Source organism: Phalacrocorax aristotelis, chromosome 10, assembly GCF_949628215.1.
Source record: "Phalacrocorax aristotelis chromosome 10, bGulAri2.1, whole genome shotgun sequence".
In the NCBI taxonomy this organism is placed as follows: domain Eukaryota; kingdom Metazoa; phylum Chordata; class Aves; order Suliformes; family Phalacrocoracidae; genus Phalacrocorax; species Phalacrocorax aristotelis.
This window is the reverse complement of record NC_134285.1, coordinates 17738301-17765361: the sequence shown is the minus strand read 5'-3', so window position 1 is coordinate 17765361 and position 27061 is coordinate 17738301. Positions and strand designations below refer to the sequence as shown.

The 27061-nt window shown below is 48.9% G+C and overlaps 2 protein-coding genes across 8 annotated transcripts in view; one reads left to right on the top strand and one right to left on the bottom strand.

Annotated features, from left to right (window-relative positions):
• The window catches only part of CSTPP1 (centriolar satellite-associated tubulin polyglutamylase complex regulator 1), a 112865-nt gene that overhangs the window by 72454 nt on the left and 13350 nt on the right, over window positions 1-27061 (top strand). Inside the window, exons 7-9 of one of the 6 annotated variants that reach the window (XM_075105457.1) lie at window positions 745-854; window positions 4141-4204; window positions 8709-8949. In XM_075105457.1, the coding sequence (XP_074961558.1) occupies window positions 745-854; window positions 4141-4204; window positions 8709-8949 (415 nt within the window). Of the gene's footprint in view, window positions 1-744; window positions 855-4140; window positions 4205-4713; window positions 6287-6710; window positions 7003-8708; window positions 8950-27061 lie in introns of those variants that run through there. The other 5 variants (XM_075105462.1, XM_075105458.1, XM_075105461.1 and 2 more) reach the window with 5 other exon arrangements.
• Window positions 7301-17140, bottom strand: ARFGAP2 (ARF GTPase activating protein 2). 2 transcript variants are annotated; one of them, XM_075105416.1, is made up of 17 exons: window positions 16883-17107; window positions 16570-16688; window positions 15565-15637; window positions 14600-14731; window positions 14428-14508; window positions 13553-13655; window positions 12853-12909; window positions 12215-12259; window positions 11049-11101; window positions 10477-10613; window positions 9766-9897; window positions 9151-9279; window positions 8942-9070; window positions 8446-8572; window positions 8241-8331; window positions 8004-8122; window positions 7301-7623 (listed from the first exon to the last, which is right to left on the bottom strand). In XM_075105416.1, exons 1-17 carry the CDS (start codon window positions 16955-16957, stop codon window positions 7603-7605), a joined length of 1623 nt encoding a protein of 540 aa, XP_074961517.1. In that variant the 5' UTR covers window positions 16958-17107; the 3' UTR covers window positions 7301-7602. The 2 variants fall into 2 exon arrangements, with proteins under 2 accessions (XP_074961517.1, XP_074961519.1); XM_075105418.1 differs by lacking the exon at window positions 12215-12259 and having other exon boundaries at window positions 16883-17140.

Sequence of the window (27061 nt, the reverse complement as noted above, 5' to 3'; positions counted from 1 at the left end):
CAGGCTGCCCAGGGTGGTGGTGGAGCCACCATCCCTGGAGGTGTTAAAAAACATGTAGATGTGTCACTTTAGGGCATGGTTTATGAGGCATAGGGGTGTTGGGTTGGCAGTTGGACTTGATGATCTTAGAGGTCTTTTCCAACCTTAATGATTCTATGATTCTATGAAATCCTTTAAGGGAATATTAGGCAAGAGCAAGAATCACTATGATGATATTGCTTAGACTCGGGGCCAGGGGTTAAGGTGAGTGTAGAAGAAGGGGACATGTCAATTTAGTCCCCACCTAAATATTGTTTTCTGACATATTTAGGCTATCGTCAGAGAGGTTTTCCTGTCCCTTGGGTGACTGTCGGTGATAAAAGTGTGATAACAATATAATAACTCTCATGAAAATTTATCATCTTCTAAAAGAAAGGATTTCCCAGTTGATTTTTGAAAGAATATGCTAAGAATTGGGATGTGTATGCCTCAATGAATCTAGGCTTTTCTCCCTGTCCTTGGAATGGAAACAGGTGAGTCTGCTCCTAGGGATGTACCCCAGCTTAAACACCTTGCTTGGCAAATGAGGAGCAGATGCAATACTAAATAAGCAAGCTGGTGGCTATTTGTTTTAAACTGAGTCAGGACAACCTGACAGTGTTAGAACAGGTAAAAGGCTTTATTTCCCCAGTTTGAGCTGGGTCTTGAAAAAAAAAAGATGATAATTTAAAAGACAAGATGACTTCTTTTTCTCTCTTTTCCTAGCTGTCCACCTTCTGCTCTTATGAAGGAAATGTTGAGTAGTGCACAGCGAATGACCTTCTATGGATTCCTTATGGCACTTTCAAAGGATCAGGGGATCAACAGAGCCCTAGGTAAGACTCCTGAGAGTAGTGGTGCAGCTCTAGAGTTTCAGGTATTCTGTGTTTCTGTGTAATTTCCTCTGTAATTATGCCCCAGTTTTTACACTGTCAGGAAGAGAGTGAGGGAAAGTTTTTCATCTTCTTGTTGACGGATTAAACTTTAAAAATGTAACAGTGCACCTTACTGTCTGCTTGAAGCTGTGGAGCTTCTTCAGGGATAAAATTAGATATGAAACGCTGCCCTAAGATAGTAGTGTCTTACCTCTTCAATAGCTGATCATTTTAGCAGAAGTGTTGTTTTAAAATATTTGGCTATAAAGGTTGGGCAGAGGTGGTCAGGAGACAAGGTGGCTGACTGCTGTTGACAGTACTGAATTGATGTCCCATCCTACGTTTCAACCCTTCATTCTACCACAGATTTTAAGTGACCGCTCTCATCTACAAGAAAACAAGGCACACCTAATGGGAAAATCTCTGCTGTCTCCTTGGCTCAAAAACTGAAAGCCCATTCTTTCCCAGCTCTTCCCCATCTTCCCTCAAGGCAGTGTGATCTCGGTAGTATATTGATCTCCAGCCTGCTGAAAATCTGGTGGTATCGTAAAACACAAACTGCTACAAAATTCTGTATCAGACTGCTGTGGGAAGCAGAAGAATTACCAAGCAGCATCTCACTGCTCGTTTCCATGTTGTGCTGGTCAATATTGTTCCAGAGCAAGGAAGCAAAGTGTTTCATTGGCAAAGAACAGTATGTAATTCATACATAATTCAGACTCACAATTCCATAATACCTCCATATGCCCCACTTCTGCTCTTCTTCTTCTTGCAAAGGGGAACAGAAACGGCTTTTTGTGTTTGACAAGGCTGTACTCAGGAGACATGTTTAAATGTGTGGAGGCCCAAACGTTCATCTTTGTTCACCTCTACTCAGGAAATCATCTGGCTGGTAAGGGTAGGCATTCTCTGGCTTTGGGTAGCTATCCTCTCCCTCTACGTCTAGGCTTGAGTATCTCCCAGTGTCTACATTACAAAGACAAACTTCGGTGAAAAGGTGTACCTTGCCTGGGAGCTTGTTCTTTTGCACAGGTGTGTGTCAAAGTGACCCCTCCCTGGCTAAGCTCCTTCTTAGAGCAAACCATTTAAGCTGCTAATGCTCCTATGGCGCAGGGCTGCCTACCCAGCAACATGGAGATTATATATATCAAAGGTGCATGAATACAGCCCTGCAATACCCTCTGCAGACAGGCTTAGGAAGCAATGTATTTACTGGGGAAGTAATGCCTGGATTGCACCAGGCAAATATTTTTTTTAAACTTTGCTCTACGAAATCCACTTCTAGTCAAGTGCAAATAAAACAGATGAGCAGAAAAAAAAAATCCTGCCCACAGCTTCCATTGTGCCATCCACAAAGCACGTGGGTTTTCATTCTCATCAATGTGGGCCTGTCCCCTGGCCCTCTGCCAGCCTCCTGCCGAGGCCTCTCATAGAGGAGGGGCAGCAGCCACATCTGTGACAGGTGCCAGCATCTTGGCAAGGAAAGGAAGATTCTTTTCCTGGTGTCTTTTAATCTCTCCTAAAGGGTGATTTCAATAGTCTTTGGTCTGTAGGGGATCACAAACTTCCCAAAGCCCTTCAGCAAGGGCAGTTTCAGGCAAAGGAACATTCAGTCAGGATGCCTGCCTTCTCTTTGGTCTTGTGAAGCCCCCTCCTTGAGGAACAGGGGTAGGGATTAGAGCGGCCGGTTCAGGCTGGGGCAGCGCTGATGAGTTTGTCAGGCAGACTGGAATCCACAGCTTAACTCCAGTGTCAGTGTTGATTCATGAATCCTTTAAGTGTTATTTACTGATTCTCCCAAGTAATTCTTGTGCCCTAGAGACCTCACTGTGCATTTTGCAAATGCGAAAACAAGTCAAGCTTATTCTTTTACTTGAGCCCATGAAAGCAAGCAGGCTGGGGCACTTCACTGGACCTCCTGACACTGTGTTTTGGTGAAAGGCTTTCCTGTTCATTTGCAGGAGAGGAAGACCAGAACTGGAAGTGGGGGGAATCAGTTCTGGTCTAATGTGGTCCTAATTTTTAGGCACTTATTGCTACGTTTTTGATGACTGCTGCCAGCTTGCCTGCGTGAGGCAGGTGGCTCTCCAACCCCTCCTTCAAGACCAAGGTGCCAGGGCTAGAAGCCAGATTTGTGACCCCACATGGCAATACAAAGCCTCTTCCCAAAGGGAAGTACCCTAAGGTACTCAGTATAGCACCCAGGTCTCCTAAGAAACAAGAGCATTCTTCACCAGACTGTTGGTACAGATTACCAAGTGTATTTTTCCTGGTATGCAGTGGCACTATCCAGGCTGTGGTAGGTGATTCCTGTCATCTCTGTGCTGGCTGATCACACCCTCCCACGATCCCTGTACAAGGTGGAGCTTGTTACAGAATTGGGAAGGAAGGGTCCCCTAAGAGCCCTGTCTTCCTTTCTGGGCTCTTCCTGAGATGCTAGTGTCCTTTCAGAGAATCGCAAGGATGATCAGCCAGCTCTTCCAGTCCTGAAGTACACCACATCCTTTATCCTGAACAGGGATTCAGACATGAAAAGGAGCATGCTGAGCTTAGGCTGAGAGATGGTCCCTGATTCCTGGCCCAGCCTTGCATGCTCTCAGCCAGACAGCAAGCAACACTACAGCACAGTCCATCCACGCTTACTCCTCTACACTTAATGTGCACCAGAGTCAGGCCTGACTTTCCTGAACTGCAAGGAAAGCAATAGTCTTATATCTGTGGAGTGTTTTGATCCCCAGGCTCAGCGCATCACAAGAAAGGCAGGTGACACAGAGGTGAGCATCTCCGTGGGTGGTATAGCGCATGCTTCAGGCTGTGGCACAGGCAAGAATATATCTATTGCTCCGACAGCATGTGGGACCAGTAACTATACAAGGCAATTAGCAGAGGCCCAAAGCTGACAGACTGTCACCTCTCTGACAGTCAGTACTTAGTAGTTTGGTGCAGTGAATGGAAACTGCCAATCCTTAGGGCTCTTGAAGTTCTCTGAGAAGTGAAACTACTGAGTGTGCCTCCCATTTAGTCTGAGCTCAGCTACAGCCAGTGTGAAGGACACGGAATATGGATCACCATTCTTTATCTGTCCATGATCCTCAGCATTCAGTGTCCATTTCTCTAATAGATATGAGGAAGAGTCTTCTCTGACTGTCAGGACAGATTTTGGATGCTGCTATGGCTTGAGTGCTTTTCTTTAAGAATGAGTGGCTACTAACTCTGCTCTGATACTTCCTTTGGTTGTTTTTTCCAGGGGCTTTGCCAGATAAGGGAGACTTGTTTCTGGACCCTGCCATGGATCAGGAACTTGATAAATTGTAAGTGGAGTTGCCTAAAGTAGGAGGTAAAGCAACAGATTAAAGGTAGCATGCTAAGGAAGACTTTACTAAAACACTGACCCTGTTCCTTTGCTCCACTATAAAACAATAGAGGAGCTAACAAAGCAGCCTGAGCAGAGAGGGACGCTTTCTTTGGAGTGCCTTGGTGCAGCTAACAAAATCCTTAGAAAAGGCTTCAGAAGCAGAGGGGGAAAGTGTGCCTCAGAGAGGGATCTAGAGGAAGCTGCAGCCTCTAACGAATAGGGAAATTTTGTTTGGATGGTGAAAACTAGGAGTGTTGGAGGACACAGGCTCAGCCCAGAACAAAGATCTGTTTAAACAGGAACAAAGGTTCACACAGCAAGTCTGGTAGGCACTAGTGCAAGGTGTTCCCTATCTGGGCCACAAACATCTTTCCATCCCCGTGCTAGTTGCAAGTAAGTCCTCCTGCCAGGTTCACTCCAAAACGGCTATGCTGAAGGTTGGAGATGACAAGTTAGGCTGCCTAGCATTTGTCTTTTCTCTTTCAGGGTAGCTCAGGTTTCAGGGCTTTCTGTTTCCGGTCCCACCAGCTCCGGCGGGGACACAGCTAATTTGCCTGTCCGTAACTCACCCAGGATTAACTCTCCCTGGAAACCTCTACACCATCAGCAAAAAATGGACGCTGAGAGTGAAGGCTCCAATGGAGAGACAGACTCCTCTGAGAACTGATGGTTGTGAGGATGGGCACCATTCCCATCTTGGGTTTCTCCAGAACCCACTAGAAGAACAGCACCTCCTCCCACAGCACCTGCTTTGATGGTGGGTTCTGTCCACATCACTAGTGTGCGCGCAGCTCTGCCAGTCCCTATTGTCAGGTCCACCCGTCTCTTCCCAGGAAGAACTCTGCCTTTTTCCTAGCTCCAGATTCGTGCAGGAATAGCTCCTCTGCAGAAGCCATTTCCAGCTGCAGAGTTATGCTACCCTCTGCTGGCACTCAAGACCAACCAGCAGACGCGAACTCTACCTCCACTTGGAAACACCTGGGAATTCTCTCACTGGGACTCTCCATCCCAGTTCAGCAGGTGCTGGAGCAGTGGGAGTGCTAGGGCAGGCCACTTGCCAGTGATTTGTTGTGTAACTGCGTTCAGACTCAGCCTAGACAACAGAGTGGTTAAATTGCCAGCGGCAGCTCTGCACTCATGCTCAATTATAGTTATGCCCAGTAAAGCTGCACCTGCGTATGATCAAAGGTAGAGAAGTTCCTAGAAAAGAAGGGGTTAGGTATTGCCATGCCACCTGTCTCTGCTTCCTCCTCCATGTCTCCATGACTTGCCAAAGCAAATATAGCAAATAAGCTAGACAGCAGTAAGTACTGCATGGTGCTGTCTGGCTCCTGTGCTCTGCTGAGTTCCCTTGTGAGGCTTCCCACTGCCTCCAACAGGGTTTTAAGGTCATTTGGAAAAGCAAGCTTCAGAGACATTAGAGGAGCAAGAGTCTTCGAATTCTTTGGCCACAGGTGGTGTGCCTTGCAGACATATAGAGCATCTGCTGGGGTCAGGTGGGCAGAAGCACTGGGGAGAAAGCAGCAGTTATCAAATGAGTCCTGGGTAATTTTTGGTAAATATTGGCCTTGTTGTAGCATCATAGTGTAGCCCTTATGACTACAGAAAGTAGCATCTCATTGTGTTAATGGTAACTAACTCAGCAGTCTGGACTCCACAGCCCCAAACACTTTGTCTAGCCCCGCTCCTATGCCTCAGCTTGCATTAATTATTTCTTGGGGAACTTTAGTTTCTCTTGAGCCTTTGGGAGCGGAGCCTCTTTGCTCTTGTTCATAAAACTCTGCAGTGTGGCCTACTAAGAGCTGGTAACCCAGAGCTTAGAGCGGCCCTAAGCTGAGCAGCTTCAACACATGCTGGAGCTAGTAAGACTAATCCCATAACTACCGCTGAGTCTGTGCCCCAGCCCCACCTGCAGCGGTACCAGGAGGGGTTACTCATTTATTTTATTTTATTGACGCGCTCACTAACCACGCTTTCTCTCCCAGCCACCAGCGAGCGACTGCACCAACCGGGCAATAAAGCACGCTGCCTCGGGCCACTGCTGCGTCTGTGGTCTTCTGGGCTGCCCCGGGCCCTCCTCAGGGCGCTGCCGGGGGTGAGGCCCGGGGGTACCGGTGCCGCGGGAGCGGGGATCCCAGCCGAGCCCCGACGGGCCCCGCCCCGGCCGGGGCGGGGGCGGGGGAGGCGGCCCCCTCCCGCCAGGCCCGCCGCGCAGGCGCACGCGCGCTCGCCCCGCCTGCCTTCCTGCCTCCCGCCCGCGCGCCTCAGCGCCGCCGGTCCCGGTACCAAAATCCGGGGAAGGCCCGGCCCGCACACCCCTCCCGCCCCTCCGCGGCGCAGGGCAACCCGCCAGTCGCGCCACACCGGAGAGGCAGAGCCCGCCCAGGCCTGTTAACAGGCCCGAGAGAGTGGCACTGACAGGAACTTCAGAACGAACACCCCCACCCTCTTTTTCTCAACAGTGCCTGACTAGCCCTTTCGTCCCCACTTCTTACTCCCCGGTCCTCAACACGGAAGAGGTAAAACATGCTCTTGCTAAAACCAGAGGCAGGAGCAGGGAGGCAAGTTGAGCAGGACTAAAATAACAGCCCTTGCTCCCTTCTGCACTGCAGAAGTTCACCTCATGGTGAAGTCAGATGTTCAGAACTTTGACCTCAATCCAAAGCTGGGCAACACAATAACCAGGGCTCCAGTAAATATCTTTACAGTACTTCTTTACCTGGGCCTTTTTTTGCTGATGATGTAATTAGAAGCTAAAAAAATAATCTTTGCCTTGATATTTTTTCTCCTGCATCAATATATGCTAATTTACAAGACAGTAAAAAAGATTATCCCATGGTAAAATTCAGACCATTCAGACCCTGCAACTACAGAGGACTCCACAGCACCATGGCTTGGGGACACTGAGCAGAACAAACAAACAAAAAAAAAAAAAAAGAGAAAAAAGTCATGTCTGCAGGAACCGAGTAACACGATGTTCAGAAAAACAGCATTCTCCCTTCCTCCGTCACTCAGTGAGCTAAGGTATGGGCCAAGAAGGACAGGACACTGATGAGGGCAGCCCAGGAGTTCCTGTCATATCTTTTATAGCAGTAAGGTTAACCCTGTAAGAAGGCCTGTCTCCACTGACTAGCAGATAGCAGTGGGTATGAGGGCACACTGAATTTTAATAGAGTGGAATCCAGAGATATTTGGAAAGCATCCTGGGTACAGCCATGTCCTGACCCCTCTGCTTAACTTCTCCCCTCCCCACCCACCCCAGACAAACTAAGACAATCCTCCAGAGTTTACTGCAGGCATAGGTGGCACCAGTGCCTCTTGCTGGCTTCCCTGTGAGTTGCAGTCCCTGGGTCATCAATATGAACCATAACGATCCTGGGGAGGAAACACACCGAGACACCATGCTACACTTCAGTGCAAATTCCAGAGACACGTAACAAGGTCTTGGGGCATTTGGGATTGTAATGCTGTACGAGGTTCCCTAGACAGGACCCATGCAAAGGCAGGAAGTAAAATGGCCTTAAGTTCTGCCTGAGATTTGTGGGAAAAGGCATATCTGACATAAGAGAAAGGTTTGCTAGTAGAGTTCACTGGCCACCTGGAATTGCTCAGCTACTGTAGTAATCAGCTACAAAAGACAGGTCTCTACATGGGACTTCCTATGTAATTTGAGATGATAATGATAAAGCCAGGATATGGTAAAAGTCCCTGAGCATGACAATAGCCTGTCCAAAGGTGCCATACTGTAACCTCACCTGGAGGGAGTTCATCACCCCATTGGCTAGGACAGCCATCTTGCCAGCAACAGATTTCACTCCTTGCTTGAACTGTGCAATGTCAGCTGCAGGCAGGACATTTCCAATGGACATGCCACCTATGAGAACCAGCAGGAGTTAGCCCAGGGTCACCCAGCTCCAGGGAACACCCTGACCCCCTCCAGTCCAGGTCCTCCAAAGCTGTCCCCTTCCTCAACCCACTGAGCGTTCACAAACCTGAGTGCACATTCTCAGCCTCTCCAAATAGGTCTGCAGAGCTGATGGCACTGCTGCCTGAGAGCTGCTGCAGTCGGGATCTGGCTTCATACTGCAGCAGAAAACAAAACAAAAAGGTTATAAAGGAAGGGAACAAAGCAGGACTCGAGTGAACAGGAGATGAAGCCAGAGCTGTACCAGCTTAAGCACTGCACAGTTCATCTACCTCAGTGTCTGCCTCCCGCCCAAAGAACATATCTGACGAGATGGCTTTAGCCCCTGCAAACTTCTGCCGAGCTTCATTGGATTCCACCACTGATGTCCTGTTCTCTGTCTCCCGCCTACTGGTGGGTCTGAGGAAACAAGAGGGAGACATCTCAGCTTAAGCTCACCAACACAGTAAAGAAACAGACTTCTCTCAGACCCCATCTGATCAAGGGAAAGCAACAAACCCTCAACTGCTAGCTACCATCTGGGTTCTCTCCCCAGGTCAGGACAGGCAGCACTTGATGACCATAAAGGCTGTGTCAAACTTTGGGACACAAGAGGCAAAGAAGTGCCCAAGCCTTTTTCACTGAAGGCCCTTTTTCTTGGGCTCGTCTATGCAAGTTATCTCTTGCAGCACAAGGCTCCTGTCATAACACAGCAGCATGTCTCCCCACAGCTCCTAGACCAATCCTTTTGTCCCACACCAGGAAGATACAGCAGCGGCTTGCACTTACCTCTCTGAAACTGGCCGAATATTGGAAATGGTCACCTCGGGTTCCTCCTCTTTGTCCATACCCCACGAGGAGTCTGTTTCCCATCGTGAGCCAAGTGCATCTTCGAATGAGAAGGGATTATGTTTGTACCTAGGTACCAAAAATAGGTAATTTAGGCCAGACGTTAAATTCAGGAATAAGCCAAAGACTACACTGAAGCTAAGTCTTACTTGGGGGGTCCAGATGTGAAGCCTCCAGCATCTTCAAACAAGTCCAGTTGGGAACGGGCAGATTTTGCAGCCAGTGGCGTCTCCTGCTCAATTACTTGCATCTCAGACATCACTGAGTGCGATACAGAACTAGCACAACAAACAGGCAGTCAGGGCCAATGGGTCCAACAGTATCCAGCCCCTACCGCCAGTCTGCCTCAGGACTGAATCAGGCCTTCACAGGCAGGGCAGGCACCACAGGTCTCGAGAGAGTTGTGGGATGCCAGCCCCCTTCACCACTTAGCTAGCTTATCCTGACTCCCTCAGAAGCCTTCAGCTACCTTCTCAAGGGAAGTATTCTGCATGGGTACATCTGTCAAGCAGCTAGGCTCTAGGACTAGACACTGTCTGGCCATACAAATCTTTGGAAAAGCTCCAACGAGAACTAGGACCTCTGAACAGAGTGCCCATGCCTTCTGGGGCCTGAAGCACTTTTAGACATAGTCCAGCATGTAAGTACTTTAAATCAGCTCCTTATCTGTTAGGAGAGCAGCAAGCTACTGCCTTCAGGAAACTTTTCCAGAGCAGAGTGCTTCCGAGGCACCCATCTGTCCTATACCGTCCACAACCAAGTACCTTCTGGACACCAAGCCCATGCCCAGCCTCTCTGCTTGTTCACGCTTCTTCCCTTCAAGGTTCTGAAGTTTCTTCTCTTCCTTCTTCCGATCAAGCTGCAGTTCCTGATAAGCTAGTCGCATTGAGGTAACTCTAAAGGAAAGAGCTACAGTGGGTGCCAGCTCACTACCTTCCCTGCCAGGCCATGCTGTGGAGGGGCAAGGGGGAGAGTAACCATGACAGCCCAGCAAAACACCCATTTCCACAACAGCCCTGCCAAAAATCCTTGCACAGAAGCTACTCCTTGTCTTCCCATCTTGCCTCCACTGGGATTCAACTCTCTTTTGGCTAACCGTGTAACTTACCGTTACCAAAAAAATTGCCATTTTGGGTTACCATTAACTCACTGTAAGCATTGCCCCGCCCACCCACCCCGACAGAATGCCCCGTCTAGTTCAGCCAATGCCTTTTTCAGTCCTGTCCAAAGGTCAGCAGAAACACAAAATATTTCCATATCTGCTCTTTAAATTCTTCCAGGGATGCTAATCTGAATAAAATATGGCACTATAACTCGTGCCCTGCTGTAAGGGCTATATTGGTTTATAGCTACTGCTCATCCTATCATGCATCATGTCCTGTACTCACATTAGGCGGTCCTAGGGTGAGCAACATTAACCTCGTATTACTTCTGCCTTATGTATGCAAGGTATTTGGCCCAAACAGGGCACTTACATGGACTCCTCAGCTTGTTTCCTGGACTCCACTGCCTGCTGCTCCCTCAGCTGCTCTGCCACCTGGGCTTGCCGCTCAATCTCACTGAAGCTCTGGCTGCTCACTTTCTGGGCTCCAAGACCTTTTTTTGCACCCAACTTGAAAAACAAAACAAAACAAAAAGCAATTTCTTCACCCTAGATTGTTCATTGTAGAAGCAAAGCAGAATCCTACTCCTTGCTGCACCAACCAGGCGTTCGGTCTCCAGGTGTAGTCACAACCTACAGACATAGTAGAGCTTGCAACAGAGTATGGAAGAATACCCAAGAGTTAACCCACCAGTGGCCAGTGCTAAAAGGTCAGCCACATATGCTTCAAACCACAAGTAATGATCCAAAACCTAATTGGTTTGTCCATTAATATACAAGCCATCTTTCAAAATAAGCAGTGATATAATCAAAGCTCTCCCTCCCCCAAATGGATTTCTCGATACACAGCTTCATTAAGGGCAGAAAGCAAGGGCCAGGGAAAGGATGGCATTAATACAAGTCATGCTCTACCTCTTCTCCATTAAAAAAAGAGCTCAGACATACCCCTTTCTTGGCAGCTCCTAGCTTCTTCTTTCCAATGAGGGAGGGTTTAAGTTCTGCAAGAGGAGGGAAGCAGCAAATAAGAAGTGAATTCATTTACATAGCCAAAATTAGTTAGCAATCCACACTAACATCCACCACAGTCCAGCTGCTAGAGTCCAGGGCACACCATGCAGCTTCACATCAGAAGCCTGGCTGACTTCACCCAGCCAAGAAAGATGCACTTAGAAGCTCTGAACTGCAGGCTGGTGGCCTAGAGAAGCATGTCCGTTATTGAAGAAACTTTTAAGTGAATTAAGACCTTTGAATACGTCCTCCAAGTGTCATGCAGCTGGTGACCCTGCCCAGGAGGGAACAGGGTAGGCTAAAGAAAGACTAGATTTATTCCATACATAAATCCAAGAGAATGCAGCCAGCTTCTGAGCCATATGAAGGTCAGTGCCTCACCAATGCCTTGGGGACAAAGAAGCAAGAACCCTAAAGTCATGTTTCTATTAATAGACCTATGACAAAATGGACCTAAAGTGCAGTGTGCTGTAAAAGCAACAGGTTGCCCAACACCTTACACCAGGAACCTGTCACTTTAAGGGCATGAAACATGCCACACTTTTCAAACCACCCAAGGTCCAGCCAAGCAGCAGATGCCTGGGGAAAAGAGTAAGAACAACGCAAACACAGAGGGACTGCCCAGGGCGTTTTGCCAGCTTCCAAGATGTAGCTCCAAAAACCTTTTATCGCCCCTGTCAACCTTTTCTTCCACAGAAATGTCTCCTTCCTTTCTACACCCACGTGACTTTTGTCAACCCATGCTTTATAACATCCTTGACAGCCTTTCCTGTATCTTTTCTAGTCTTGCCATAAGTTTTTGAAATAGGATCATTCAAAACATTCATACTATCCAAGACTGTTTTCAGCTTGCTATTCCTAACATTTGATCTGGGGTTGTTTGGGTTTTTTTTAAAATTATTGTCAGGTAACATTTAACAGAAGTAAGATCCCTTTCCAGAGAAGTACCGTACTGGGATCTAAACCAGCTTGTACATGTAAGCTTTGGCTCATTCTCTCCCTCCAAGCACAGGAAGCCAAAGTTAGAGTTGAAGACAGAATCACAGAAGGGGCAAGCAGAGTTGTCAGAAGCAGCCAGTGCAGGCCAGCTGTTAGCCAGTTACCTCTGGCAGGAGCAGGCCCTTTTGTTGAAAGATACATGGACATGTCTGAGGAAGAGACATAAAACATGGGAAATGAACAGACACTTGAGGACACAGGCTTTCCACCCACCCACTGTGGGCTAGGAGCACACTCTCCATAAGGAAAGAAGCTCCAGTTAGATGCTCTGTATGCAGCCAGGCCAGTAATGGCAGGGGACAGTCAGATACAAATTCCTATTACTCTGGAAGCTAAAAATTCATTTTGCCTCCAAAGGTTTGGGGCAGGGGGAAGGGGGGAACCCAAACCAACCAAAAAACAACCACCACAGTCATGCAGCCCTGACCAGCCAAGTTCTTGACATGCAAATGCCAAGTTTTGCCCACATTTTCAAAAAATGAAAAAAAAAAACCAACAAACAAACTTTTGGGAAGGTGACAGCTTTGAACTCAACCATCCAAAGGAGGAGGAAACCTCCAGTAAACTAGGGCTTGGTTTTGTGGTTCAGGGAGATCCTTGGTACTGGCTGCACAGGAAGATATGCTCTTTTAGATGTTCTGAAAGTTGGCTCGTCAGTTCTAGCCAGCTCCACTGAGCTTACAGTTGAACAACAGGTATAAGAGCAAGGCTGATCTGAGAGATAGCAGAGAGTATTACTTACCTAGAGGAGCTTTAGGAGATGTGCTCAAAAAGTCAATAGATGGGCCTTGGCTGGAACCTGTGTGCACAAAACCAGAAGAGAACACTCAGCAGATTGATTCTCAACCCCTTTCTTTTCAGTGTGCTCACAGTACCTCTGCTACCTCCTCTGCCCTTCCCTGCGCCCCCCAGAACAAGCTAAGTTACAGTTTGAAACATGCAATTTCCCAAGCACACCAACTTTACATCTCCACAGAGCAAGTTATTCCCTCTGCAGTGTTTGTAACACCTTAAAAGCAAACACTCTGCAGGCCAATACGTAAAGCTGTTTCAAATTACAACTATGCCCCCAGATTCTTGGTTCCCTTGTCATTCACCCTAGAAACAGGTTTTTTTGCTCTATACTCATACACTGTTTTCAGACTCACCAAATTCACAGAGAAAAGTGTTTAGACAATTATGTCTGGAAGCAGGGAAACAGGGCAGCTAATCCCCAAAAGAGCTTTGAGTGCATTTGAGGAAAAGCGGAGAACTGATCCCAAACAGAGCAGTGTTTTCAGAAGTCTACACTGATTTAATGAATCATCACAGAGCGCACAAAACTTCCACTCCTTCAAGCCTGAACCAAAGGAAAAGCTCAGCCCTTCCAACTGTGGTACATAAGCGTATTCTCCTAGAAATAAAGTCAGGTTCTTGGAAAAATTACTTAGCAGAGAACTCACTCAATACTTCACTGCCTTCTGATGACTTTGCTGCTTTTTCCACCTCCGGGGAAGACTGTGCAGGATTCTGGCTGGCACTGGCTACATCCCAGGTACTGGAAGACTGCAAGGAGATGCTTATTCCAGTGATTTGCAGAAGATCAACTGAAAAATCCTAAACTTACTTCAGGTTTAGTGACTTGTATTCAGTTTTAGGCCAAAGGAAACATGTTCCAAACCCCAGACTATGCCTTCATTGAAGATAATATATGGACAAATCCACATTCCCTTAGCAGGGACAAAAATTAAAGGAAAAAAAAAAAAGGAAGCTAAGGTTAATAGAAGGCCAGGAGAAACAACAGCATCACTCAACAGTAGTAGAGCTTAAATCTGGGAGAAAGTGTGAATGAGTTGCCCTGGAAACAAAAATAATCTTGGCTTCCGCTGTCTTTATTGCCATGTTTCCAATTCTCACATTACTCTATTCACTTGAGAAAGTCCATCTAGCATTGTGCAAGCAGTTGCCCAAATCGACTTTACCAGGCACTTAAAAGTTGACTAAACCAGAAATTCGAAGTCATAACCAGTTCTTGCTTAACTGTACAAAGAGACTATGCATTAACGCAGTACAAAGCGTTTTCCAGGGAGTAGCTGGTAGCTCTGAGTATTCCCTGAAGATAACAATGGTCTGGAAACAAAGGGCATGAATATTACAGGCCCTACAAGGGACGGTTTAGATTTGTGAGTAATGACTATGACTGAATCTTAGTTCTCCCATGTTACTACTGAATAAGTATACAATTTAGAATCCTTCCAATCTAAGTGGGACTGCTCCTGGCTGAACAGCTGGCTCTCTGGGAGCTATATGGCTGTCTAGTTTAGACAGTTCTCCTCACCTGTGTGTGCTCCATGAAGAAATCAGCATCACTTTTGTCAGGGCAGTGCCCAGTGGCTCCACTCAGTCCATCTATAAGCAGCTGAAGAGAGGAGGGGGGGAAAAAAAGAAGATACACTACAAGACCCAGCATCCAGCACTACATGTCTAACAGTAGAGAGCTGCAGACTTACATCAGTGCCGTACTTGGCCATGGCAGCGCTTGCCAGCTGCCGGATCTTCTCCCTGTACATCTGGGCAGCTCGACTATTATACTTAGCGTTGGCATCTGTGGTAGTGCACCCATGCTGGCGGAAGAAAGCAGTCTGAAAAGAGAGGAATATTCAGTCTCCTGACTGCTAGATCATACTCGAGCAAGGATTAGACGTTAAACTCAACAGGAAAAGGAAGCCTCCTAGAGACAGGGCATGATATACTGAGCACACAGCATGAACCAACCATTCATTGATCAGCTTTCTCCAAGAATCACAGAATCCCAGGTTGGAAGGGACCTCAGGGATCATCTAGTCCAACCTTTCTGGGAAGAGCACAGTCTAGACAAGATGGCCCAGCACCCTGTCCAGCTGAATCTTAAAAGTGTCCAATGTGGCCGAGTCAACCCCTTCCCTGGGGAGATTATTCCAATGGTTGACTGTTCTCACTGTGAAAAATTGTCCTCTCATGTCCAGTCGGAATCTCCCCAAGAGCAGCTTGTGTCCATGCCCCCTTGTCCTCTCCATGGGACTCCTTGTAAAAAGGGAGTCTCACTCCGTGCCGCAGAGGCCTAAGGAAGCCATCCCTGTCCTCCACAGAAGGATGCTTCTGGGTCACAGTGCTGAGCAGGAGCTTTCAAACTGATCAGTAATACTAACTCCTTTCATTTAAGAGGACTATGCCTCTCATTTAAATGAGATGTAAGGAAATGACAGATCTGCACATCAAAAAAAACAATGCGTCAAAGGTCACAGTCTGACTGCCAAGCACACCTAACAAACGCCTCCCCTTGTCACGCATTTCAGATGAGGCTGGTACCCAGGAGGAAAAAAAAAAAACAGGTGAGGTTGGTACCAAGAAAGCCACACAAAGGAAAGGTACAAGAAACAGAGGATGTGGATTAGCAAGAGGGAAAGCAAGCAAAATGCCTACAGAGGCTCCTCACCGCGTTGGCATTGCTGCCCACTTGCATACACCTCAGCTGGAACCAGCTCCAGTTAGAATCCAATTCTGTGGACCTGTGTGAGAATCAATTATTTCTATTAATAACGTGAAGGCATACCAAATGCAAAAGTAAGCTCTGAGATAGAATGGTCGGATGTCTATCCCACTACTATCCCAGAGTAGAGGAGGCAAAGGTGGAAAGAGAGAACACCTTAGTAACTTTTTTGCTCCTGTGAGAAATTAATTTGAACTTTTAAAGTGAGGAAAACCCCCACAGTTTCAGATTTACACCAAATAAGAGTGTCCACATTCAGAGGACCTCTCACCTGTATTGCTTAAGAGGACAGAGCCTGAGCTAGGAAAGCACAGCCAACAACTTCTGCTCTCCATGTGATCTCATCACAACATGAGAGACTCACATTCAGCCCGCCCCACAGATCAGGCCAGAACACATGACAAAGCAAGTGAGAAAACCACCAAATAAAGCTGGGTGACAGAGTATCCCTCATACCGATCACTCAACTTATCTCTGAGCAAGTTAAGGTCACAGGTCTGTTACTGAAAATGCTAACCGTTACGAGGACTGACAAGAACCAAAAATCCAATGCCACCTTCCCCATTAGGCTAATACAGAGAAGAGTGATTAATATTCCGCTTTTGCTTGCTCAGCATTACTAGGCAGACTTCCATATTGCTGCTTCACTGGCAACATTCACACACTGTGCTCTCCTCCTCTCGGCTTCTGCAGTCCGAGTCCAGACAGCGTTTCTGCCAGGTTAGTGGAAGCGACACGCCAAAGATCCACTGAGCTGCTTTGGAAACTCCATCTGGGAAGTGCTGAGTGACCTAAAGCCCCACTCAGCTCGCCAGCCAGCCCCATAAACCCCGAGGCAAGGGCTCCACGACCCCGCTTCTCTCTAACGCGGCCCCTGCGCGCTTCCCCCGCGGAGGGGCGCAGTCGGCGGCCGCGCGGGCCGGGGTCCCCGCTCCCCACGGCCCCACGCACCTGATGAAGCTAAGGTGCACGCCCAGGGACCTGTGCGCGCCGGAGCAGTCGATGCAGAGGAAGACCCCGTAGGTGATGCTGGCCCAGCTCGGGTTCTTGGCGCCGCAGTCGAAGCAGGACTGAAGCGGAGGCAGAGGGACAGGCGGGCTGAGGCGCGGGCGAGCAGAGACGCCACCGCTCCTCCCGCACACCCTCCCGCAACCCGGCCCCGCCGTCCCTGCCACCCTCCCCGGAGCCTACCGGGGCCCACCCCGAGCCTAGGCCGTGACCGCGGGGAAAGCAGGCCGGCTCGGAGGGGCGGGAAGCCGCTAACCTTGTTTGCCGGTGCTGCGCGGAGGCGCTTGAAGAGAGTCTGGATTTCCGTCTTGCTCGGCTCCGCCGCCATCATCTCTCCTTCCCAGATGCCACCGCGGCGACGGGTGCCGGCCGGGCCCAATGGCCGCCGTACGAGTGCCGCTTGAGCCGCGGAGAGGCGCGCATGGTGGCGGCGTTACGGCCCGGTCCCCCGTTAAACCCTCAAACCCCGACAGGGCCGCCCGCCGGGACTGGGAGTCCCCACCTTTCCCCGGTCTCAGGAGGGGCGGCCCCGGCCTCCAGGGTGGGCGTTTCGGGTCGGGGCCCCTCCTCGGTACCCCGCCATCGCCCTCCCGCCGCTCCCCAGGTGTCACGGCCGCCTCCTCTGCAAGCCGCTCGCTCAAGCTAACCACGATCGGGGACGCTTCCACGCCCGGGACCACCTTCCCGTCAGCTCCGGCCGCTCCCGTAGCTCCCTCAGCACCCTCACGGCGCTGGCGGGAGCCCCTGTGACCACCATTCGGGGGGGGTGGGCGGGGTGGGTGTCTACGGGCCCGGGTAGAGGGGGGGAGCTTTGCAGAACAGCAGGGAGGCAATGCCTGCCTTGGGTCAGCTGCTACCTGAGGAGAAAACCCCAGGTGAGTGCTTACAGGACCCGAGGGACTGGCAGGAAGATGTGCCAGGGGAGGTTTGGGTTGGGTATTGGGAGAAGGTTCTTCATCCAGAGGGTGGTGGAGCCCTGGAACAGGCTCCCCATGGAGGCAGTCATGGCACGAAGCCAGATGATATTCAAGAAGCACTTGGACAGCATCCTCAGAGATACAGTGTGAATTTGGGGTTGTCCTGTGCAGGGCCAGGAGTTGGACTCGATGATCCTTGTGGGTCCGTCCCAACCCAGGACACTCTATGAGTCTATGATTCAGGCATCACCTGCTGCAGCAGCTGGACCTCAGGGCACCAGGCCTGGTACACCAGCACAAGTGAACAGACTTGGGAATGATTTAGTCAGCTGGAGGCTTTTCAAGCAGCACTGCCTAATCCTGTGCCAGTAAAGAAGATTGTTACTTCAGACCAAAAATGGTGTGAGGGCCTTAAAATGTTCTATTACCTTCTTGGAAGCAGGAGGGAATGGACTAGAAAATCACTCAGTTATAATGCAAGAAAAATAGGGAAAAGATATGGTTGTGCTTTTAACTAAAAGTCAATGGCATATAGATGGTTTCATGCTTTATCCCCCTTCCCCCCAAAAAAAAACCAAAAAAGTTCACTCATTTCCACGTTTTCCACAGATACGTAAGGTAGACTGTGGAATTCATTGCAATGGGAACTGAGGACCCATGATCTTAGCAAGATCCACAAAGTCTTGGGATATACAGCTGCAATCAGAATCAACTGAGTTGTTGGGCAAAGAAACCCTGCAGGTTCAGCAGGGGGCCGAAGCCTTGTGTTCTGGGAATCAGCAGACCTCTGACTGTGTGGTCAGAGTGAGACCTGCTATGGGAGCCATGCTGTCCTACAGTAAGATGAGAGGCTCCTGGCTGACACATCTGATTTGAGCTGCCCTGAGATGAGTTTCTGAACTGGGTAGCAAAGCCTGATCCAGCCTGCCAGGGCTCATTCTTGGTAGCAGTCTTGTCTTAAGTAGCTCCTGGTGTCTGTTGCTCTTACACTGCTACCTTAATTATGCTATATGCCCATTTCTGGGATTACACAAACAGTATTGGGGAATCAATTCAGGTAAAAGTAACTGATAGCTTTTTCCTCACAGCTATTTTTAAACCAGTTGAGTTCCCTGATCCCATTCATGGTGCAGCTGTCCTGGCAACCAGGCTGGGAGAGCTGCCATCAGGGTGCAGCAAGGGCTGGCTGCGCCCTAGGAGAAGGGGAGCTGTGAGGGGTGTGGTTCCCAAGCAGGCCTGGGCCCTCATCAGCTGTGGTCCATCCCCATGGTACCTGAGCAAGGAGAGCCAGGCAGGCCCAGGCTAGTGGCTAGGTTTGACCAAGAACTGAGATAGCCAGGCAAGCTTATGGTAATGAGATAGTCTGCATCCAAGCTGGGAAGTCAATCTACAGGTCAGAATCAGGCCCAGAGATTGCCAGGCATGCCTGTGATGATAAGGCAAGGCAAGTCTGAGGCCAGGCTGGTAAACCAGCTTACAGGTCAGGATCAACAATGCACATCCAGAGACCACTACTCCTCCAACTTAAGCAGGCTCTGGTAGCTCTGGGCTGAGCTTAAATGAAAACACCCCCACACCCATGGGCAGAGGGCCCAGGTGAGGCTGATCAGGGTCCTGACAGCTGAAGCTGGATGGGGGGGACAGGAGAGAGGGAGTGTGTGGTGGCAGCATGGAGGCTGTGTAAGCTGCATCTCCTTGAGTAGAGGAGCAAGTTCAGGCAATGAGCGTGCATTGGGAGTGGTGGTGTTCATGTTGGCTCAAGCAGTCTCAACCTGAGTTGCTTGTTCTTACCTTGTCACCATCTGTCGTGTGGTGCTGCTCCCCTTCTTTGCTGGCTTTGTTCTCACTAGGCCTGTGTTTGGCTGTGCAGTGGAGATGTCTTACAAGGGTTAGGAGGGACAGAGTCTGTTCATGCTGGCATTACCCCAGCTGGAGCTGCGAGAGAGAAACGGCATGTGCCCAAGAGGAGCCCAGGCAGCCTTGGAGGCCAACAGGTCAGTGTCACACTTTGTCTCTGCCTGATTGTGCTAGGAGAAATGGGGAGATAGAGCGCAGGCTGCCCTCCTCTGTGGAGGGTGCATGGTTTTTTGTTCACTGCACTGTCTTAGGAAAGCTTGCTACAGCAGGGTCACTCAAGCTTCTCTACCTCAGCTGGATCCTTGCAGGCCTTCCAGCCCATGCTGGTTGCGCCAAGTCCTGGCAAGGCTGCTGATCCTATCCATCAGTTTTACATAAAAGCAGCAGGAAGAGCATGCTGCTGTTCTGAGACACAGTCAGCTTCTTTTTGTTGCCTTTGTCAGTACAGGAAACACCTCCTGCTGCTGGCTGTTCCCTGCGAGTGCATGCTGTCACTGCACAGCCCTTGCTATTTCCTGCATCTGTTTCTTTTGCATCTCGTGTACTTTGGTGCTGAATTTCTGAGTTTCAAGCTGGCAGGCTGCTCTTTGGCCCCTCAGCTTCCCTGTCCATCTACATCACATCTGACATCTGCCTCTTTCCTCCTGACTGCTGTGACACCAGACCCTGAGCCCGATGTAGCCTCTTAATCAGAGTGCCTTGCTGTGACCCTCCTCTGTCAGTAAAAGATAGTTCCCAGCGTCATCCAAGAGAGCAAAGGGAGGTGACCAGACCTGTTCCTGGAGTCCGCCATACCACTGGGCAGCCATTTTCAGTTCAGAACTCCTGTGTCCTGAGGGCTTGAGGTTACGGTGAAAGAGAGCTGGAGAGGCTTGGGGGTGATGGGGGTAAAACTTGCCCTGCACTTGCAGGTCTGAGCCAAAGAGAAGAGAAAGTGCTTCTCTGGGAGTCTCTCCAGAAGGAGGGTGGCAGAGGGGAAGAGACCTTGCTCTCTTCTCCCTAGCCAGCAAAGACCGTGGGTGAAAGGGCTGTGCTGGAGAGGAAGGAGGGTGGCTGAGTCCTGCTCCCCTGCTCACACCCATTGGCCTTTCATGCTTGTGCTGAATGAGATTAGGGAAGGGGGCCGGCAAATTCAGTCAACTGCCTGAAAAATAACAGGGAGATACAGTTTCCCATGGATCACAGCATGAGTGGTGGGGTACCAGGAATCTAAAATCATACCTTGGGAAGAGGAGCAACTCCTAACACAAGCCTATTTCTGTCTCTCTCTCCTTTTCTTTCTTCCTCCTTTCCCCCCTTCCCCTTTCTCCTTTCCTTTTGTACCAAGCAGTTTACAGATGCTAACTAATCCACATGATTTCCCCTGGGGATAGCCAGTAACCCTGGGAGAGAGCTCTGCTCAGCATTTCAGGGCAGCCTGGCTGTTTTCAGTAGTATAAAGAGTAAGCATAGCCACAGATGGAGGAGAGGAGGAAAGGGGAGTCAGATAGAAAGCATTCTCCCTTTTGCTAGTGCATGGGACAGGCTTTCAGCAGGTATGTCCTTTCCCAGAGTAAGAAGATGCTCCCCATTTCCTGTGTTGTCAGGAATGATATAGAAAACTGCTTGGGCTGGGTTTCTGTCAGGTCAGCCAGCTGCCCTGTGTTCTTGTAAGGCCACGTATTCACTAGGATTGATGCAAGGGAAGCAGCTGGCTGAGGGTCATGGGTGATAAGCCCGCCAGCATGCCAGATTGAGTGTAATTAGTAGCTGCCTCCTTAGGAAAAAGTATGGCACCGAGGTGGGCAGCCATGTCACACACCGACTCCATGCAATGCTTCCAGCAAGATCTAAGATAAGGCGCTAATATGCTACGTGTAGAGTGAATATTTTGTTCAGGTTTATGACTTACACAATTTTACTGCAGTCTGACAAATGTTGTGGTTTGGCGAAAAGCCAGCAAAGGTAGAAGGAACACACAAATTAAGGAATGTAATGAATGAGTAACTCGAGAGATACTGAGGAGCACAGTCATGGCTGGCTTGATCCAGTTCGGGGTTGTGTTGCAGCCCCAAGGCCAGTCCTGCTGGACATGCTGTCCCTTGCAACCGTGCTGGCAAGCAGTGGCCATGGGCTGAGCTGTGTCCCTACCCCTCTTAAATACCAGCTGCCATTGCATCGCTGAGCTGATCTCCTCCTGCTCCTGCGATTGCTGAAGCAAGTAAGGGAAGGACTAGGAAGGTGTGAAACGGAGAAGAGAGACTGTCCCTTTCAGTTCTGCCAGTTGTGTTGAGAGGCTGCCGGGCAAAATTGCTGGGATTTGATGGGAAGAGTAACTGGAGCGTGGAGCCAGGGAAAGGAGCATGCTGCTCCCGATTGCTCCTGGGTAGTTGTTAAGTGTGTGTGTGTATACATGTATCTTCAGGCTTTTCTTTTGTAACTTCATTTGCAATATTATAATCAAGTGTTTATTTTCAAATGTCTGGTCACATCACCTCTGCCTGGCCTGGCACGTCCTCAGGACCTGGGAGGCTTTGGGGATACTCCAGAGCAGGGGTGAGCTGGCGGATGTGCCCTGGGGTTTCCTGCATCTGAGGGCAAGTTTTAGACCTTGCTGTAATGGTCAGTTTGGAGATGTTACAGGTGTCCCCGCTAAAAGCAGGCTGTTTGGCAGGTGACAATCATTCAAGCGATGTATAGCTTCAGGTAAAGCTTATCACACCATATGGAAGCCAGCTGGAGAGACTGGGCAGCAAGGAGCCCCCAGGCTACCTCGCCCTCCTTCGAGGACAGTCCCCAGCACAGGTACTAATTTGCGTGAGGTCAGAGCTGGTAGGGCTATCCTCCTATAGGACATGATCCCTCTGCATTTTCCAGTGGACATGTAATCCCTCTTCCCTGCAGATCACCCCACTCTCCACAGGTTTCTAAACTGAACCCCTCTAGTACCGGGACTAGTTGCCTGTGGCCCCTACAACGAGCATGGGGAGCGTGCCTACGGCAGAAGACAGTGACCCTTGAAAGCAGGGCAGGCTGAGCCAAGGAAGAGGCAAGGTGAGACAGCTGTTAGTTTACTGTGAAGCTCTTTTGAAAACATATGGTTATGACAGGGTGCCAGCACTGCTGTCAAAGAGGTTATTATGAGGAATTTGGGTGGAGGGAGTAGGTAGCAGTGCTTCATCTCCAGAGGTGGCCACAATGCAGCATTCTTTGGGAACTGTGTGGCACCTGTGGGAAAGCCCTGAGGAGAATTTGAGAGAAAGGGTTCTGTGGTCACAGCTGGGGGCAGTGACTGTTTTGGTGTCAGCCTCCTGCTGAAAGCAGGAACAATAGACTCAGGAAGGAAAGAGGTAGTGAAGTCAAAGGGGGAGAGTGCAGGGACTGGAAGAAGACTTCCAGCTGGTAGGATAGAAGGGAGATGCAGGGAGGAAGGGACTGCAGGATCTGTAATAGCTGGACCCAGTGAAAGCGCTGGGACTGAAGCAGAGAGATTCTGGGCCCCCACACTAAGGGGGAAGAGGTGCCACAACACTGCTTGTGGAGAAAGGACGTCTCAAGCTGCAGCTATAATTGGTTTAAGCTGAGAGACCGACAAATCAGGAACCTCTGCAAGCAGAGTTACTGGATGACGAAAAACAGGAGGACACGGCCAGTAAAATGGATGTGCTGAAAGCAGCTGAGATGATTTGGCTTGGAATTTGGTTTGGAAACGTTCACTGGAGCCATGCTGCTTAGTCAAGATGTTCCAACAGAAAACCAGCCGATTTCTTCCAGTTACAGAGCTTACCCCATTGTCCCCTCCCTCCCTTCAGCAAGGATTTGTTCATCTTCTTCAGAAACATCTTCTGATATTCATCCTCTTTGATCTTCTAAGAACCTAGGTAGCTTGGTAAAGTACCACTTCCTCACAGCCCCTGAGTTTTCCAGTTCCTTGAAGCCTGGACCTGGGCAGCAGTGCAATGCTTGCAATGCTTGGTTGCAAGTCGTCTTCTGTTCCTCTTTTTTTTTTTTCTTTGGCACAAGGTCCCTCTGAAGACGCTTTGCCTCATATCATGCGGCCTCACTGCTCTTCCTTGCTCTGCACAACCTTTCCCGCTGGCCTGTAGTGGGTATTTTTCAACCATGTTTCCATAGGCCAAGATGGCTTTGTCTCGGGTTCAGTCCCATGACCAGTCTGCAGCCAGTGTCAGCCCAGTTGCCCTAGAAGCGATCACCTACTGGTCTGAGGGGTGTTCAAGTCCATTTTCACTCCAGCACCAGCTTTCTTCACAAGCAGAGGGAAATATTGCAGCCTGCTGCCCATAAGCATAGCACTAGCAGCTCTAGAAATGCAACTGCGGCAGCCCCACTTTGCACAGCCTGCACTGGAGTCAGGGAGAACCTGCCTGAACAGTGGAGCTGAGCTCTGCAGGGCCATGGTCTTTGCTGATCTGCAAACAGGGCAGGAGTGAAGGGGGAGCGCAGGGCAGTTTGTAACGCTCTGCGGGGCCTCTGTGCAGAATTGCCACATACTTGCACCTGGCTTAGCGCTTTGTGCCAAGCAAACCGGACACAGGGGATGGAGAAGCGGAATGGAAAGTAAACCAAAGCGCAAATGGCCCCAAGCTCCACGCAGGGCTGTGGGAGTGCCACTGACCACAACTACACTAACCACAACTCTCAGCTGCCATCACAGAGCACAGCTGTCCTGTAGTCTCCGTGACCCACATTTTGCCTACAGGGCAGAAACAGCATTAATGGGTTGAGCAAGCTCAGCTGCTGCTTCAGGGAAATGGGTGTGATCCATCATAGAGAATCTTTAACTTCCTCTTCCTAGAAAATTCACCATCAACAGGAAATCCAAGCTTTGCATGATACTTTAGAAGTTCTTTTCCAGGAAGACATCAGAACCAAATTAATTATCTGCCACCCACAGATGTACAAGCATTCCACAAGGAGTGGTTTTATAAAAAAAGACTAGATAATGTTTTTACTGCATCGCCCATCAGGCAGAGAGATGCATCTATACGTTTTTACAGAAGCCACGGAGGAAGAACAGGGTTTGCTGGATTCAGGCACAGCCACAAGTTCATGTGTGCATCTCTCTGTTCACACACAAAACTTCTCGCATGGCATGAATAACAAGTTTCAACTAAAGCCTTTGTGGTTAAGAGAACCCCATTTGTGTCTATGGAAAACTAAGTCTCCAGGCAGAGCTATTAGTTTAATATAAATCATTAGATGTGTTTGGTTTGGGTTTGGGTTTTCTCCCCCCCCCGCCCCCTCCATCTGGTTCTTTACTACACAGGCTCTCTTTTTACTAATCCATTTGGTTTTGGGTAGGCAGGACTAAGTGCCATGCCAAAATTTGTGAGGTATGGTCTGGCCAAGCAATTCTTCATTCCCAGTGTGTTGTCTCCTGCCCATTACTTCAGCTCTTGGCAGGAGCTTCTGGCGTGCAAACATTCTTTTAGGGGACTCAGTCACATAAGCTGCAGTATGTCACTGTTTCTGGAAACCTTCAAGCAGCCCATTATGATCCAGTGGTCATGTTTTCCCAGGACAAACAAGTCTGTTCAGACTTTGTCCTGTGGAATTTCAGGTTGGTTGTACTGTAATCGGAGGTCCTGTCCACTGGACGTTTCTGTCCTTACAGCAGGTTCAGGCCGCGCCTAACTCCATCCCTAATGATAGCCTGACGAGAACTCAGGAGATGAATTGAAGTCAAGCCTCTGTGTTACCCTTTGTAACTGCCTTCTAGAATTTTTTGGCTGTATGTGAAAGGCCAGAGTTAGTGTTTGAAAATATCCAGGCTAACGGGGTAAATTTCAGTGTTCATTATAGCATATCTCAGGTCATTCTATCCCTGACTGTTGTTGTCTCTGTTACCTCACAAGCCAGACAGGCACACTCTCTTCATGTTCATGTGTGTTAGGACAAAGCAGCAACAAATAATTCAGTTGCAGATCAGCAAGTGGAACGCTTGCAGTTACTGTACAACACTGACGATACTTTACCTGGGACATAGTATTCAAAGTGGATTTATTTAACAAGCTAGTCTCCAAGTGCTCATACACCAACACCTCTAATTGCATGGCTTAAGCTTAGAGGTTTCTTCCAATCTTGGACCTAGGATAACAGGTAAATTCATAGCTAAATCCAAGTGTTTTTAATGTCTGGTGTTTAGATCTTTAATTGCCTTTTGGGAATACTTTCTCTTTTCTTGAGGAATGACATTACTGATTCAGAACAAAAACCTTTAGCCTCGTTCTCTTGGTCTGCAGTCCCTCCCCCCATTCACAAAGGACAGTGCTAGGGATGCTTTGGGCAAGACCTTTCAACAACTGATGCATTTTTGCAGTCTCACAAAAGTGCTAAATAGCATTAGTCTCAGATCCCTTTGTCTGTGGCAGACTACATTTCAAGGCACCTAGCATGCTGTAAAAGGCTAATTTCTGCTCTGTCTAGCAGGCAGGCAGCAAGATGTTTGTGATACTTCAATCTCTCAGGAGTTAACAGTGTTTGAATCCCCACCCCCTTTTCAGTCTACACTTGTTAAACATCCATTTTGGTTCATTAGCTGCTGTTAACATTTGGCATTAAGTGACTGCAGAATGCTCACCTATGACTTCAGGCTTCCTCCCCCTTTATCACCCTTCCAAAAAGCTCCGAAGCAGCTCACCCTGTGTGGCTGGCGGAGGCTTGACTGAGTTTTGCAAGTATGATTTAACCAAGCACATCACATGTGCTAACCCAGAATAAGGATTTCCCTACAAAACACTACGACAAACAGTGCACCTCAACAACAATTTCAAGCAGATGTAATGTGAACTGTTTTTAAACTGTTGTTTGGGAGCGTGGGGGTCTGGTGTGTTTGTTTTTCAAAAAAATAGCAGCTTTTCCTTTATTTTGTTCCCTCAAGCTCTTGGGCTTATCTTATACAGAACATATCCATCAGTCCTCAGGTTTGAATATGCAGAGCACTAGGATCAGGACCCCACTGTGTCTCAGCAGCCTCAGAGGCTTTCAAGGGCAGAAACACAGGACAGATAAAGAGGTTTGATAGGTCCTTCCTGCTGAACAGTGCTTAACAACTGGGCCTAAGTACACCTGCAGCAATTCAGGACCAGAAGAAGAGTTATCCCTCTATAGCTAATACTCCGCCAGCCAGCAGGCAGCTTCTACACTCTGCTACTCTTCATCATAGCACAGAGGTCTTTGGCGAAGCAAAGAGTGCACTTGTGGCATGCATAAGTCAGGAATATGTAGGAGAAGGAAAAAGAACATCACTGCTGTACCCTGAGTGTTCATGAAGAATGGAGGTGTAGCCAAAACAATCTAGAAGCATTAGAAACCCCAACACATACTAGTGCATTTAGGGGTCCTAAACAGAACAGCACAGGTATGTGGCTGCCTCTTGGTTAATACAAGCTTTAAGTGTGTTTCAAGGGCCACCAGCTTAGGAAATATTGAGTCAACTCTGACCTGCTGCCAGACAGTTCTGTTCACAGCTTGAGAGTCTGAATAGCCACATCATGCAAGAGGGAAGCCTCCTTCTCCTGTCCCCAGGCTGTACTATCATTAATTCCTGGTGTTATCCCAGTACATCTGAGGGCAAGGGGAGGGGACATCCAGGTTATTGAAGCTATATCCCTTATACCAGAGGAGCCAACAAATCTGCAGGCAAAGGATACTGAAGACTT

Coding starts and splice junctions, on each gene's coding strand:
- ARFGAP2 (XM_075105416.1), bottom strand. CDS start 16,957: ATGATGGCGGCGGAGCCGAGCAAGACGGAAATCCAGACTCTCTTCAAG. Junction 16,689..16,882: donor GCGCAGCACCGGCAAACAAG/GTTAGCGGCTTC, acceptor CCTCCGCTTCAG/TCCTGCTTCGACTGCGGCGC. Junction 15,638..16,569: donor GTGCACCTTAGCTTCATCAG/GTGCGTGGGGCC, acceptor ATTCTCACACAG/GTCCACAGAATTGGATTCTA.